General features: G+C 45.3%; 1 protein-coding gene across 1 annotated transcript in view; it reads right to left on the bottom strand.

Moving 5' to 3' along the window:
* The window catches only part of c5 (complement component 5), a 35,765-nt gene that overhangs the window by 15,988 nt on the left and 4,675 nt on the right, over positions 1–15,102 (bottom strand). Inside the window, exons 6-23 of the mRNA XM_055011563.1 lie at positions 14,848–14,930; positions 14,682–14,772; positions 14,487–14,595; positions 14,140–14,272; positions 12,439–12,554; positions 12,086–12,274; positions 10,534–10,737; positions 10,251–10,463; positions 10,025–10,174; positions 8,680–8,806; positions 8,539–8,604; positions 8,033–8,224; positions 7,515–7,599; positions 6,363–6,445; positions 6,075–6,214; positions 5,038–5,265; positions 2,658–2,718; positions 2,494–2,583 (exon numbers count right to left, since the gene is read on the bottom strand). Of these exons, the coding sequence (XP_054867538.1) occupies positions 2,494–2,583; positions 2,658–2,718; positions 5,038–5,265; positions 6,075–6,214; positions 6,363–6,445; positions 7,515–7,599; positions 8,033–8,224; positions 8,539–8,604; positions 8,680–8,806; positions 10,025–10,174; positions 10,251–10,463; positions 10,534–10,737; positions 12,086–12,274; positions 12,439–12,554; positions 14,140–14,272; positions 14,487–14,595; positions 14,682–14,772; positions 14,848–14,930 (2,360 nt within the window). The remainder of the gene's footprint in view (positions 1–2,493; positions 2,584–2,657; positions 2,719–5,037; positions 5,266–6,074; positions 6,215–6,362; positions 6,446–7,514; positions 7,600–8,032; positions 8,225–8,538; positions 8,605–8,679; positions 8,807–10,024; positions 10,175–10,250; positions 10,464–10,533; positions 10,738–12,085; positions 12,275–12,438; positions 12,555–14,139; positions 14,273–14,486; positions 14,596–14,681; positions 14,773–14,847; positions 14,931–15,102) is intronic.

The raw sequence follows: 15,102 nt of genomic DNA, 5'->3' as shown, positions 1-15,102 counted from the left end.
GCGGTTGGTTCCTCCGTTTAGTGAACCTGATCCTGATACGTTCTTTTCTTTGAGAGAACGTTACTCCTGCAGTGTGTTCTCACAGGTAAGGCTCAGGAGGCGTATTGTGCACTCAGTATTGCAGACAGCAGGGTCTATACTTCGGTCAAAACCGCTGTTCTTAAGGCCTATAAGTTGGTACCTGAGGCCTACAGACAGAGGTTCAGGTCCTGCGAGAAGTCTGGTCGCCAGACTCACATGGAGTTTGCCAGGGAGCTAAGTATACATTTTCATCGGTGGTGTTCTTCACTAAATGTTCATACATTTGATGCTCTGTGTGAGTTAGTTATTTTGGAGCAGTTTAAGGATTCAGTTCCTCCACATATTGCCATCTATATTAGTGAACATAAGGTGAACACAGCAGAGAAAGCAGCAGCCCTCGCCGATGATTATGTATTAACTCATCGGGGGCCTTATGACTATCGAGCTCCGGAATCTGGTAAAAGTAGAACAGATAGGTCTGTGTGTAGTCAGGCACAGGGGGACCAGAAGAACATCTGTCACTACTGTAAAGGTAGGGGACACTAGAAGGCTGAGTGTCCGTTAAAGAGTAATCCTGAAGGTGGGCAGGTGGAGCCTGTGGCGCTCGCTGCTCCTGGCAGGAGGTTAACTGGTGTTCTCTCTCCTGGGGTCTGTTCTCGCAGAGTTGAGGGGGAATCTGCAGTGGTCCATGGGAGGTTGCAGTCTGACTTCTCAGCTTTTGTGTCTGATGGCTACGTGTCACTGGTAGGTACTGATGGTAAAGTACCAGTTAAAATCCTGAGAGATACTGGAGCGAGCCGCTCATATATTGTGAGTTCTGTGCTGCCGTTCTCTCAGTTCACTGCTACTGGTGATAACGTTCTGATGAAGGGAATGGATTTGGATGTGCTGCCTGTTCCAGCTCATAAACTGAGGTTGGACTGTGGGTTGGTTCAGGGTGAGGTGACCATGGGGGGGCGACCGGCTCTACCAGTCCAGGGGGTGCAGGTTATTCTGGGGAATGACCTGGCTGGTAGCCGTGTGTGGGCTGATGGTCCACCTCAACCTGTGGTAACAGCTTCTCCTGGTGTTGCAGAATGTTTTCCTGGTGGCGGTACAGCTGCCCGGACCGTGTGGGCCAGAGAAGCAGAATCAGGCCTTGAGCTGAGTGGTACTGAGGATAGTGGATCCTTCACTGTTGGGTTACCTGATGTTTTTCCTTCTGTTTCTCACAGTGACCTGGCAGCAGAACAACGAGCTGATCCCTCCCTCAGTGCAATGTTTAATTCTGGGCTCTTACATGGGGAGAGTTCTGCACCAGGTTATCTGGTAAACAACAACCTGTTGCTAAGAAAATGGGTGCCAAATGGGAAAGGTTTCACTGGTGATCCTGTTTTTCAGATTGTTGTGCCTTCAGTGTTCCAGGGGGAGGTACTGAGGACATCATATGGTCGGTGTGGACATCTGGGGGTACGCAAGATGTACTGGTACATCTGTAAGCACTTCTTTTGGCCTCACATGAAACGGGATGTGTCTCTCTATATTAAAGCGAGGAAAAGCCAGCTTTCCCCTCCTCTGAGTAAAGAGTGCTGGTATGACCGTGAGGCTGAGGTTAACCAGGTCGTCAGTCGGTTTAAGCCTATGCCCTGCAGCATCAGTCCTGTGAAGGGGAGCATGAACTGGTAACCGAATGTTGGTCATAGTTGTGTTTTTACTGTCCCACTGTTTGGATGCATGCCACATTAGCTCTGAAGATGTGGTGGCTGTTGGTCCAGAGCCCCTGGTTTGTAAAACTGTGCTCATTGGATTCATGCGGGGTCCTCCTGGTCCCTGTTTGTTTCTCCTCCTACACTCTTAAAAATGCTCCTCCTGCCACCAGAGGTTGCTGGGTGCAGCATGGAGATGAGGGGTTTCCTGGAGTGGTCTACGTAGGACTGGTGAGTATGATAGCTTGGACATTGTGTCCAGTCGACTGAAATTTGTCAGTATAAGAGTTTGTACAGTTTCCGGGGTGTGGGAAATTGCTGACCAATTCAACTTAAAGCAGTGAGTTTGTGTTGGTATTGTTGATGCGGCTGTTCCAGATTTTTCAGGAGGAGCATCGTCTTAAGGGGGGGTGTGTGTGACGACCCTTCGTCTCGACACCAGATGTGCCTGATCAGGAGCTGAGGGTCGTCACCTGACTGAGCCACACCTGTAATCAGTGGCTCAGCTGCATTTAACTGCTCTCCTCTCCAGTCTAGACGGGGCTCGCTGACAGCAGCTGGTGTCTGTGGAGCTCCAGCCTCACGTTTGGGGTTTTGTGTCGTTTGGGCCTTGACGGCATTGTGGACTGCTTTTAGTTAGCAATAAATCTTTGTTTTCTCACCGTACAGTGGTTGTCTCCGAGTTTTTGTTGCAACTGTGGAGCCGGGTTGTAACAGACTGCTTTAAGGATCTGATCTGAATCTGGATTCAGCTGCTGTATGCTGTGTTTTTCTAGATCCGTCTTACCGTTGATCGTCAGCATTCTCTCCACTGCTGTGTTGGGAACGATGTTGGTTGGAACTTGGTTCTTCAGTTCCACTGTTCTCTTCTCTGAACCTGGAACACAGAGAACAGACTGACTTCAGGAACCTGAAGGTGGAACATCACGCTGCAGATCAGAGTTTACGTACCGTAGAGTCCCTGAGGGTCGAGTCTTCCTCCAGAATAAACTTCCTGTCTCACACCTTCAGGCTGCAAACACAACCAACATTACAGGGAAAGACTGAGTTCATATCCAGGAGATCCAAGAGATTTTTATTCCATTTTTCTCATCTTAAACTAAAGTTAGCTACTTGATCCTCCCCAAATAAAGATCTCTGATTCAAGAGTCCAGAAGCAAAGAGACTTTAGGAACATTTTGCACTGAAAACACAAACTACAGCAGGAAATTTAATCTGTTTCCTTGGTCATGTTATCAGTCAATAATCATTAATGACAGTGAAGAAGACATTTCTATCTGCTGATGACGTTCTTCTGAACCACCGTTCCTGTTTAATGTGAGCTCTGGTTGGAGGCCATTAACCTCCACAGAAGTCTCTGTTATTTATTCTCTGCTCCCAGATGCACCTCGTTCTCCAGAAACATGATTCTACTAAAACAGAACAGTCAGTGTACAACATTTTTATCTTCATCTGTGAGGAACTTTGAACATGAAACATAAATCCTCCTGGAGAATGTGGGCATCGATCCCACTACCTCTCGCATGCGAAGCAAGCGCTCTGCCATTTGAGCTAATTCACCTGTAGACTTAGTGAAGGTGGAGCTCCTCCTCCATCCTCCTCCTCCTTCCATGGTTCTAGTGATGGACTCATGTTTCATTCAGGAGCAGAAAACGTAGCAGTCAGCTGTTCATGGATTAATGTGACAGTTTACTTTAGTCTGAACTCAGTCTGACTGAACCTCAGCAGCTACAGACCAGGTGGTCCAGTGGTTAAGGCCATGGACCGCTGATCCACTGTGCTCTGCAGGTGTGGGTTCCATCCCATCCTCAGGAAGTACTGATCCTCCCAGAGGGAGATGATTTAAAAGAACATCCAGACTGATTTGGACCAGAACCATGTTCTGTTACTGGACTTCTGTGCTCAGCACTGATTGGCTGGAACAGCCTCCATGTTCTGACATCAGGAGCTTCAGAAGAGTTCTAGATCTCCTGATAGATGAGAGTCTGACTGGTGTTCAGGTCGTCATCATCCCAGTGATCTGAACTCTGGGTATAGAGTCAACAGAGGTTCTCTGGACCTGAAACATGAGTCCATCACTAGAATAGAACCATGGAGGCAGGAGGAGGATGGAGGAGGAGCTCCACCTTTACTGGGTTTACAGGGGAATTAGCTCAAATGGTAGAGCGCTCGCTTAGCATGCGAGAGGTAGTGGGATCAATGCCTGCATTCTCCAGGAGGATTTATCTTCTTATTGATCTCTGAGATAGACATTTTTACCTCTATTTGTGTCATTTTTGCTTCTTTCTGTCTAATTTTTTAATCTTTTAGTGTCATTTTTGCTTCTTTTTGTCTCATCTTTGCTTCTTTTTGTGTCGTTTTTGCATCCAGGAGGATTCATCTTCTTGTTGGTCTGTGAGATAGAGTTGTTGGCAGCTCATTCATCTGAGCTGCCTGGAGATCAAGGAGCTGTTAGCTTCTTCCAACAGTTGCTGTAACGGACCTTCAGCCTGTTAATCCATAGTTCCCTCATATCTGAATGAATCTTTGATCCTCAGAACTTCAGCAGGAACCAGCTGGACTCTCTTTAAGGTTCTTGAAGACGTTCCACCTCCATTCAAGGTCCTTGTTCACTTCTAACTGACTGATGGGACTTTTAGAAGTTTATAGTCAGTCCGGCTCACATGGCTGATGGTCCATTAACAACCAGGACGCACCCGCCTCCAGGTGTGGACGTTGTGATACTGAGTTCTAGACAACTGATAGATCAGCAATCCATCACCCACCTGAACCTGAGCACCTTGCCTGCTTTGTGATTCATTGTACAGGAACTGTGACATTAATCCATGAGTATGTGACTGGAGATCAGCTGAGATGTTTGAAGGTCATGAACCTCCACAGAAGTCTTTGTCATAGTGCCCGTTGCTGTTAAACTCCCACAATGCTCTCTGCTTCAACATGAACTGTAGTCTGAGTGACGCCTCCTCTGGTCTCTACAGTATTAAACAGGAAGAGGCTCCACCTAGTGGAACAACCAGGAACTACAGCTGATCTACATACACTGACATCAGCACCTTCTTATCTGTTAATATACTTCTAATTGGCTAAATTATTAACTCAGTTTATGATTAATTATCAACATCTTGAACAGCGCAGGACTTGACTCTGAGCAAGAATTGGATTTCAGAATTTAAATTTGGAAATGATGAACTTCAAGCAAAGCAAAAGCAGCACAAACTGAATTTGGAATTTTTTTTCAGGCGAGACTTTTTAAGATTGGTTTGGAGATGGTATGTTGTGGTTTGGAATATTTCCCCCATGTTTGTTCTTCAGGTTCTCCAGGTATACGTACCACCACCCTCAGCTTCTTCTGCAGGACATCTCGGGCTCCTCCTTGGGTCTTCAGGGTGAAGGTCAGGCTGTGTTCTCCAGGTTCCAGGCCCAGCAGGGTGAAGGTCACCGCACCGACGCCCCCTGCAGGCAGGGTGCTATAGCTGCAGGAAGTGGACCGAAGCCCCCCAGAGGTGGGCTGGGACTGAAGCAGGCAGAGAGCCGGACCGACTTCCAGTGTGACACAGTACTGAGGACGGAGAGGACACTTTCAGTTTAATTCCAGTCTCTGGGGTGGTTTTATGTGGAGTCGTGTTTGTATTCTGTTTCTTTGTGTTTGATCTTGTGTGTTTCGTACCTTGATGTTGTGTGTTTGGTACCGGGATGAGGTATATTTGGTTCCGGGATGCCGTTTGTTTGGTACCAGGATGAGGTATAATTGGTACCGGGATGCCGTTTGTTTGGTACCTTGATGTTGTGTGTTTGGTACTGTGATGCTGTGTGTTTGGTACCTTGATGTTGTGTGTTTGGTACCTTGATGCTGTGTGTTTGGTACCTTGATGTGTGTTTGGTACCGTGATGCCGTGTGTTTGGTACCGTGATGCCGTGTGTTTGGTACCGTGATGCTGTGTGTTTGGTACCTTGATGCTGTGTGTTTGGTACCGGGATGCCGTTTGTTTGGTACCTTGATGTTGTGTGTTTGGTACCTTGATGTTGTGTGTTTGGTACCTTGATGCTGTGTGTTTGGTACCTTGATGTTGTGTGTTTGGTACCGGGATGCCGTGTGTTTGGTACCGGGATGCTATTTGTTTGGTACCTTGATGTTGTGTGTTTGGTACCGGGATGCCGTGTGTTTGGTACCTTGATGTTGTGTGTTTGGTACCTTGATGTTGTGTGTTTGGTACCTTGATGCTGTGTGTTTGGTACCTTGATGCTGTGTGTTTGGTACCGGGATGCCATGTGTTTGGTACCGTGATGTTGTGTGTTTGGTACCTTAATGCCGTGTGTTTGGTACCGTGATGTTGTGTGTTTGGTACTGGGATGCCGTGTGTTTGGTACCTTGATGGTGTCAGGCAGCTGGTTGTAAACAGAACCGCTGAGCTCCAGCTGCTCTCCTCGGACCACCTGATAGGGCAGCGGGACGTCCACGCTGAGCGGCAGACTGACCGACACCTGGACCGGCGCCGCAACACATATACCTGCACACGGATTCAACCGAACTTTATTTAAACCCGGACACAGATAGAAAACATTGTAAGTCACACAAACACTCCAAGACTGATGGTAATAAAAACAGGAACAAAATGTAAAACCCTGAAACTGAGGAACTGAAGTCCAGGAACTGACCGTTCTGGAACATGCCGACAGCTTTGACCTCCCAGGTGGTCAGAGAGTCTGGAAGAGGCCGACTGAAGAACGTCTGACCTGAACTGAAGACACACGAAATACAACATGAACCGACAACAGCATCCTGGAAGACCCAAACCTAAAACACAAGAAGTCCAGAGAGAACTTCTCCCATTTCCAGAGTTCATGGACAGATGAGCTGAAGACACATGAAGAGTCAGGATTAGACTTTATAGTAAAAAGTTACATTAAGCTGAAACTGAGAGTGAATGAAAGCTAGTCAGCAAAACACAAAAACACAACAGTAACATGTTTGTCACAGAAGACACAAAACAACTACAAAGATACAAAGAGATGCAAAACAACCACAAAGATGAAAAACAACGACAAAGAGACACAAAATGACTGCAAAGAGACACAAAACAACCACAGAGACACAAAATGACTGCAAAGAGACACAAAACAACCACAAAGAGACACAAGACAAACAGAAGAGACACAAAATGTCCACAAAGAGACACAAAATGACTGCAAAGAGACACAAAACAACCACAAAGAGACACAAAATGACTGCAAAGAGACACAAAACAACCACAAAGAGACACAAAATGATAGCAAAGAGACACAAAACAACCACAAAGAGACACAAAATGACTTCAAAGAGACACAAAATGACTGCAAAGACACACAAAAAACCACAAAGAAACACAAAACAACCAGAAGTGAGACAAAAAACAAATACAAACACACACAAAACAACCGCAAAGAGAAACAAAACAATCACAAAGTGTATTAAAACTTTAAATAATCTGTTGAAATGCTGGCGATGGAGGCATGTACAGATAAAGTAAAATGGTTAAAATAGAAATTTATCAAACCTAAACTGTTCTGATCAAATCTTCCACTAACTGATTATAATGGAGTTAAAACAAAACAGTTAATATGAAACAGTTAATATAAAACAGTTCAAATAAAACAGTGAATATAAAACAGTTAAAATAAAACAGTTAATATAAAAAAGTTAAAATAAAACAGTTAAGATGAAACAGTTAAGATAAAACAGTTAAAATAAAACAGTTGAGATAAAACAGTTAATATAAAACAGTTAATATAAAACTGAGTGTTTGTTTAGTTGTGTTTTATTTGTGTCACCTGACCGGTTGAACCTCCCACAACCAGCTCTCTGGAAAGAAGCTCCGCACCAGAGAAGGAACCTGGTCAAAGTCTGCACCCAGATCTGTACACAGACACACAACATGGATACACAACAGACACACAACATGGATACAAAACAGACACACAACACAGATACACAACAGACACACAACACGGATACACAACATGGATACACAACAGACACACAACACGGATACAGAACACGGATACACAACAGACACAACATGGACACAACATGAATACACAACAGACACACCACACAGATACACAACGCGGATACACGACAGACATACCACACGGATACACAACACGGATACACAACAGACACACAACACGGATACACAACATGGATACACAACACGGATACACAACAGACGCATTTAAATTCTGTTCTTGTAATTCAAATTCAATCTTTTCACAAAATTATTCAAGTCTGAGTTCCGTCTAAAACTCAGATTCAGTTTCTAGCTTCCTTCGTTTCAGTCCAGACTGACCATGGCGACCCAGGACAAGGTTGTGGTTCTGGTCCAGGTTCTGCTGGTAGAACTCGCAGCATTCTCTGAAGGCCCGTCTGCAGCCAGGGTGTTTCCTGTACTTCTGCTTGGCGAACTGGAGGCAGGTGACGCTCTTTGGGATGAACTGCATCCCTTCTTCACAGCAGGTCTTCACGGAACCGTAACTCGCCACTAGAACCACAAACACACAACGTTTAGTGACCAACAATAACTTTGGATACGTTCTACCATCTAAACCAACAACAACTCTGGATACGTTCTACCATCTAAACCAACAGAACAGAACCACATGTTTTCCCAGCTTAACTCATCAAAACAGAACCTAAGGAGTTCACTGGTCCGTGGTAAGTCCATGTTCTCTAAACTTCAGAGCGGTACTGTAGCTGAACACTGAAGGGTGGAGCAGGACGTACAGACGTACAACAGGAAGTGGTTCTGCTCTGAGGAACACGTTCTACCATCTTAGTAAACAGGTGGAGTCTCACCTTTCTTCGCCCTGTCCTCCTCCGTCAGAGCTCTCTTTGGTCGGACTGCAGCTGTACACGGCTCACCTGCACACACATGTTCATTAAACCAGAGGCAGCTTCACCTGCACTACACCTGGACGTGTCACATGACCCACGTACTGCTGCTGGTTGGCTGGGCGTTGGCGTTGGTGATGAAGGTGAGTCCGGCCAATCGGAAGACGTCGGCGCTGTCTCTGCCGCCGCCGCCGCCGCAACCCTGGTCACTCTGCTCGATGTGACGCAAGACCTGCAGGAAACCGTTACACAACTGCATCTCACAGACACACAATCACCGTTACACAACTTCATCTCACAGACACACAATCACATTACACAACTTCATCTGACACACACAATCACCATTACACAATGTCATCTCACAGACACACAATCACTGTTACACGTCATCTCACAGACACACAATCACGTTACACAACTTCATCTGACAGACACACAATCACTGTTACACAACGTCATCTCACAGACACACAATCACAGTTACACAACTTCATCTGACAGACACAATCACTGTTACACGTCATCTCATAGACACACAATCACCGTTATACAACATCATCTCACAGACACACAATCACATTATGTAACATCATCTCACAGACACACAATCACCGTTACACAACTTCATCTCACAGACACACAATCACTGTTACACAACGTCGTCTCACAGACACACAATCACCGTTATACAACATCATCTCACAGACACACAATCACCATTACACAACTTCATCTGACAGACACACAATCACTGTTATGCAACATCATGTCACAGACACAAAATCACCGTTACACATCATCTGACAGACACACAATCACCGTTACACAACTTCATCTGACAGACACACAATCACCGTTACACAACGTCATCTCACAGACACACAATCATGTTACACAACTTCATCTGACAGACACACAATCACTGTTACACAACGTCATCTCACAGACACACAATCACCGTTACACAACTTCATCTGACAGACACACAATCACTGTTACGCAACATCATCTCACAGCCACACAATCACCGTTACGCAACTTCATCTAACAGGCACACAATCACTGTTACGCAATGTCATCTGACAGACACACAATCACCGTTACACAACTTCATCTGACAGACACACAATCACCGTTACACAATCACCGTTACACAGCTTCATCTGACAAACACACAATTACCATTACACAACATCATCTGACAGACACACAATCACCGTTACACAACTTCATCTGACAGACACACAGTCACTGTTACACATCATCTCACAGACACACAATCACCATTACACAACGTCATCTCACAGAGACACAATCACCATTACACAACTTCATCTGACAGACACTGATACTCTGTTGGTCATTTTGTGTGTTTTTGTGTGTCTTTGATGTCACTCAAAGGAAACAGAAATGTCCGCGGGTGAAGATGGGATGTTTCTGGCGTTACCATGGAAACAGGATCTCTGTAGTTGGGTCTCAGTGTGAAGAAGGCCGAGTCTACGGCTGACAGAGCCAGCAGGCCGTTCTGATTGGTTCTGACGTTCAGCTGCAGGTTCTGCTTGGGTTTGAGGTTCTGGTTGCGCAGAGACACGTCCGTCTGACACACAGAGAAACATCGTTAAGTCTTCGGCCGTCTGTCTCTAAAACAGGACGTATTTCTGAGACGTTCGTACCTGCAGTCCTTCGACACACCTGGCCCTGACGTCCAGCCACACGGAGTCGGCCACCAGCTCGGCCGTCCCCTCCCCGTACAGGATGTAGTAAACCAGCAGCCGGACCGACGGGACCATGGCCCCCGTCACCTCGAAGCTCAGCGTCTGCTTGTTGTCGGCGCTGGAGACGAACTTCCTGCTGCCAAAGTCCACCACCTTCCCTTTGGAGAGCACCTGAGGAGGCAGCCGTGACATCAGTAACCGTGGCAACAGCACCATCACTCTGACGGCGGCGTCCACTCACCAGGTAGCTGAGGGCCTTGATGGCCAGGTAGGAGGGCGTGGCCGAGTACACCTTGATGTTGGCGTAGTGTCCCACCTCCAGGCCGTGGCCGAGCAGCGGCGTGTCGATGTACAGGTAGCGCTGGTTGGGGCTGTGATAGGCCGACGCCTCCAGGGTCAGAGCCGCCTGACTGGCTGCCGGCAGGGCCACGTTGGCCGTCTCAAACTGGAACACAACACACAACACTGGATCAAACACGACACACAACCCTGGATCAAACACAACACAGCATTAAACATGACACACAACCCTGGATCAAACACAACACCGCATTAAACGTGACACACAACCCTGGATCAAACACAACACCGCATTAAACATGACACACAACCCTGGATCAAACACAACACCGCATTAAACACAACACCGGATCAAACACGACACACAACCCTGGATCAAACACAACACACAACACCAGATCAAACATGACACACAACCCTGGATCAAACACAACACTGGATCAAACCGAATCGACGATCAGCTGCAGAGTCTGAACGTCCCCAAAGCATCTGGACTAAGAGCAGTTCTGGCGGTCACGTTTCCTCAGTTTGAGTCATAATTTGGCCGTTTTATGTCTTTTTTTGGTTGTTTAACGTCACATCTTCATGGTTTTACATCTTTTAAAGGTTGTTTTTGTTACGGTGCGTGGGCAGGTGTGAACCCAAAGTGAGAGCAGCACAAAGCGGACGGCAGGCAGGAGTGATTATACAGGGCTTTATTCACAACAAAAGACAAAAATGCCACTCAGGCCAAAAAACTCACTATGCCCTTTCTTCACGAGGGCGGCAGGGGTCCACGTCCTTCGGGACGGCAGGGAAAAACGGCAGGCTGCACCGGCAGTTCCAGACTGGGTCACGCCCCGCTGTCTGTGACTCCTAGTAGAATCCCACCGAACTGTGTGGGGAGACGGTCTTTATACAGGAAGTGATCAGGATGAGCTGCAGCTGCATCCTATCAGCAGCTGCTTGCCATCAGCGCTGATCACCTCCAGTGGCTGTGACAGTTTTGTGTCATGTTTTGGTTGTTGTACCGGTTTTGTGATTGTTTAATGTCACAGTTAAGTTTTACGTCTCTTGGGGGTCATTTTGAGTCACAATTTGCTTATTTTGCATTTTTGTGGTCATTGTGTCAAATTTTTGGTTGTTTCACGTCTTTTTAAAGGGTGTTTTACATCACATTTTCACTGTTTTAGATCTTTTTAAGGTTAATTTGCATCAAATTATGGTTATTTACTGTTTTCCTGGTCATTAGTGTCACTTTGGTCTTTTTGTGTTTGTTTTGTGTCAAATTTTCATTGTTTTTGTGTCCTTTTTGATCCTTTTGTGTCAAATTTTTGTTGAGCTGTCTCACATTTTGATTGCTCAGCAAGGATCATCTACTGGTTTAATTTTTTCTCTGTCATTGGTTAACGAGACAACAAACCTGATCCAGATTTGCTGAAGGCCTCCCCTCCTCCAGGTCAGGGTTAAGCTCCTCCCTCTCTACTAATTAAACTCCTCGTCATCCTCCTCACCTTCAGTACCGCCCGGACTCCCTGACTCGGTGTGTTGCAGATAAAGACAGCGAGACCGTCTGATTGGCTGTTGGCGCTGTCGGGACAAGGCATCTCCTCGCTCTCCCCCCCCTGTCGGAACAGCCGCCGCTCCACCAGGCGGACCGGAACCCGGTTCACTGGCTGGTCCAGGTGATCCTTCACCAACACCTGCAGGGGAACCAGAACATGACATTTTTACTGACAGAAATCTAAACAAAGACAGAATCAAGTGACAAAAACAACTGTTAGCAGTTAGCTCAGCTGCTGTTCCTGTTTAACATCCCAACATCATAATAACAGAAATTTATGAACTAATAAATGATATTTTTGACCTGGATGTTGTAGGGGAGTCCTGGTTTGATGAATGGAGGCGTTGACACCAGACTCAGTCGGTATGGAGATTGAACAAACTTCACAGCAGCAAACTCCGCCTCCTGACTGATTCCACCTGAGGAACAAAACCAGGTGACAAACCTTCAGATGTGAGGGATGAATCCATCCCATTTAACCTGTTGATTGTTCCTGTTATTTGATTTACGGTGGTGAACCAAAATTTCAAAGATCCAGTTGTATAGACCATATATGTCATGGCAGCCTTTAGTTTCCAGTGACTCCTAAAACTCAGAATTTTTTATGATGGAACCATTGAAACACACCAATCTTTGTCACAAAAAACAATCCTGTATTTTGGTTTTTGCATAGATTCATTAAATGTCTTCTGGATATATGACAAAATCTGCTGGGTCATAAATATACAAACAGCAATTTGAAATATCAGTTTTGGTGACATAGAAAGTGGTTTTAATCTAACTGGAGAAGAGAAGGTGAGGCCTTCAACCCCAACACCACCAAACCCACCATCAAGCATGGAGGTGGCAGTATCATGCTCTGGGATTTTCTAGAAGAGCTTCTGGACTGGTTTCGGACTGCATGTTGGACTGGTTCTGAATTTTCTTGGGACTGGTTTATGTTTGGTTCCAGTCTTGGTTCTGGGCTGGTTTGGGATCTGGTTTTGGATGTGATTTGCAGTTGATTTTAGGACTGTTTAAGGAGTAATTTAGGTTTGGTTTGGTCCCAGTTTTGTACTGGTTTTAGACTTTTTTAGAACTGGTTTCCTAACTGTATTCTGACTGGTTCTAAAATTGTTTTGGACTGGTTTAGGTCTGGTTTTGGTTCTGGTTTTAGACCTTTTAAGGACTGGTTTAGGACTGGTTTCAGACTGTCTTTGACAGATTTTTTTTTTTTTTAACCCCAACAACCCCAAACCTACCACCAAGCATGGTGGTGGCAGTGTCATGCTCTGTGGAACTGGAGCTTTCCACAAAGTAAATGGAATAATGAAGAAGGAGGATCACCTCCACAGTCTTCAGGAAAACCTAAAACCATCAGCAGAAGGTTGATCTTGGACACAGCTGGATGTTTCAACAAGACAATGAGTCCAAACACACATCAGACGTGGTAAAGAAATGGTTCCATCAGACTAGAATGAAGGTTCTAGACTGGTCTCCCCAAAGTCCTGACTTAGACCCATCAAGAACCTGAAGAATCAAGTCAGAAAGATGACAAATATGGAATGGCACCAGAATTGGTGCCGTTCCACTAAATGTGTTGTCTTTCTGACTCAGACTTGAGTCAGTTAAATTGATAGGATAATGATACTGCCACCTCCATGCTTGACGATAGGTATAGTGTCCAGAGGAGTCAAAGATAAACCAGAAGATTGAAACCAGAAGAACCGAACTGAGGAGGAAACGGACAAATATAGCCAATTGTTAACATTTCTGTTTGTATATTTATGATCCAGCAGATTTTGTTGTAATTTCAGATAAATCTATGAAAGAACCAAAATACAGGAGGTTGTTTTTTGTGCCAAATATTCATGTTTCAATGATTCAGAGTTTATGGGAGTCACTGGAAACTCAACACTGTCATGATAATTTGAAATTTGTTAAATCTAGTTTATATCTGATAGCCAGGTGTTCTTTTACTGGTCTTTAAGTGTCTGAATTCATTGCTTGGCTGATGTTCGGTACCTGTACTCTCCTCCAGCAGAACAGCGATATACAGATACTTTCCCACCACACCATTCAGGTCTTTCGGTCCATCTTGATTGGACAAAACCTTCTGCATGTTGACAATCACGTCCACTTCACCTGAAGATGACAACTGAAGAAGACACACAAACAACACCAACCAAACTATCAAACTACACATGCAGTAAGACCCAGTGTTGAGTAAAATCCTGTTTCTGGGAGGTGTTAACCTTTAATATGTTGCATCCTCAGTATGAAAATGTGTCAGGAGGTTCTTCTGACTTTTATTATTTAGACAAATTGGAGAAGATACAGGTTTCCTTTCAGAAGATAAGTCAAGTTCTTACTCTTTCTCTGGTGATGGATTTCGGGATGATAACGGGAGGATTTTTCCCGCTAACATAGCCGTAGCGCAGAAACACCTCAGCATCAGCCACCGGAGCTCCGTGGAGATACCTGAGACAGGAGGAACACCAGTTTCAGCTAACCAATCATTCAGACTGTACAAATGTCTGAACACATTGTTGGTAAAGTTCATTCACCTCGCTGAGACCTTGAAGCTGAATCGGTTAAAGCTCCCGTAGCTGATGTAGTTTGCTTCTGGTTCCATGTGGATGGAGAAACTGGGAAGAACTAGCACAGCATGGTAACAGTTCATCATTTATACTTTAATAATACCACTGCTGAGCTATGGATGTTATAATTTACCGTATTCTTTAACATCGAAGTCAGTTCTCGCTGCTGTGGTGAAATCATCCGAGTAAGAAGCTTCAATGGACCAAATCCCCAACCTACAATCATATAAACATCAACACAAGCAACCTGCAATCACATAAACATCAACACAAACAACCTGCAATCACATAAACATCAACACAAGCAACCTGCAATCACATAAACTTCAACACAAGCAACCTGCAATCACATAAACTTCAACACAAACAACCTGCAATCACATGAACA

Source organism: Amphiprion ocellaris, chromosome 6 (genome assembly GCF_022539595.1).
Source record: "Amphiprion ocellaris isolate individual 3 ecotype Okinawa chromosome 6, ASM2253959v1, whole genome shotgun sequence".
NCBI classification, from domain to species: Eukaryota; Metazoa; Chordata; class Actinopteri; family Pomacentridae; genus Amphiprion; species Amphiprion ocellaris.
This window is presented reverse-complemented; position numbering and strand designations above follow the sequence as displayed.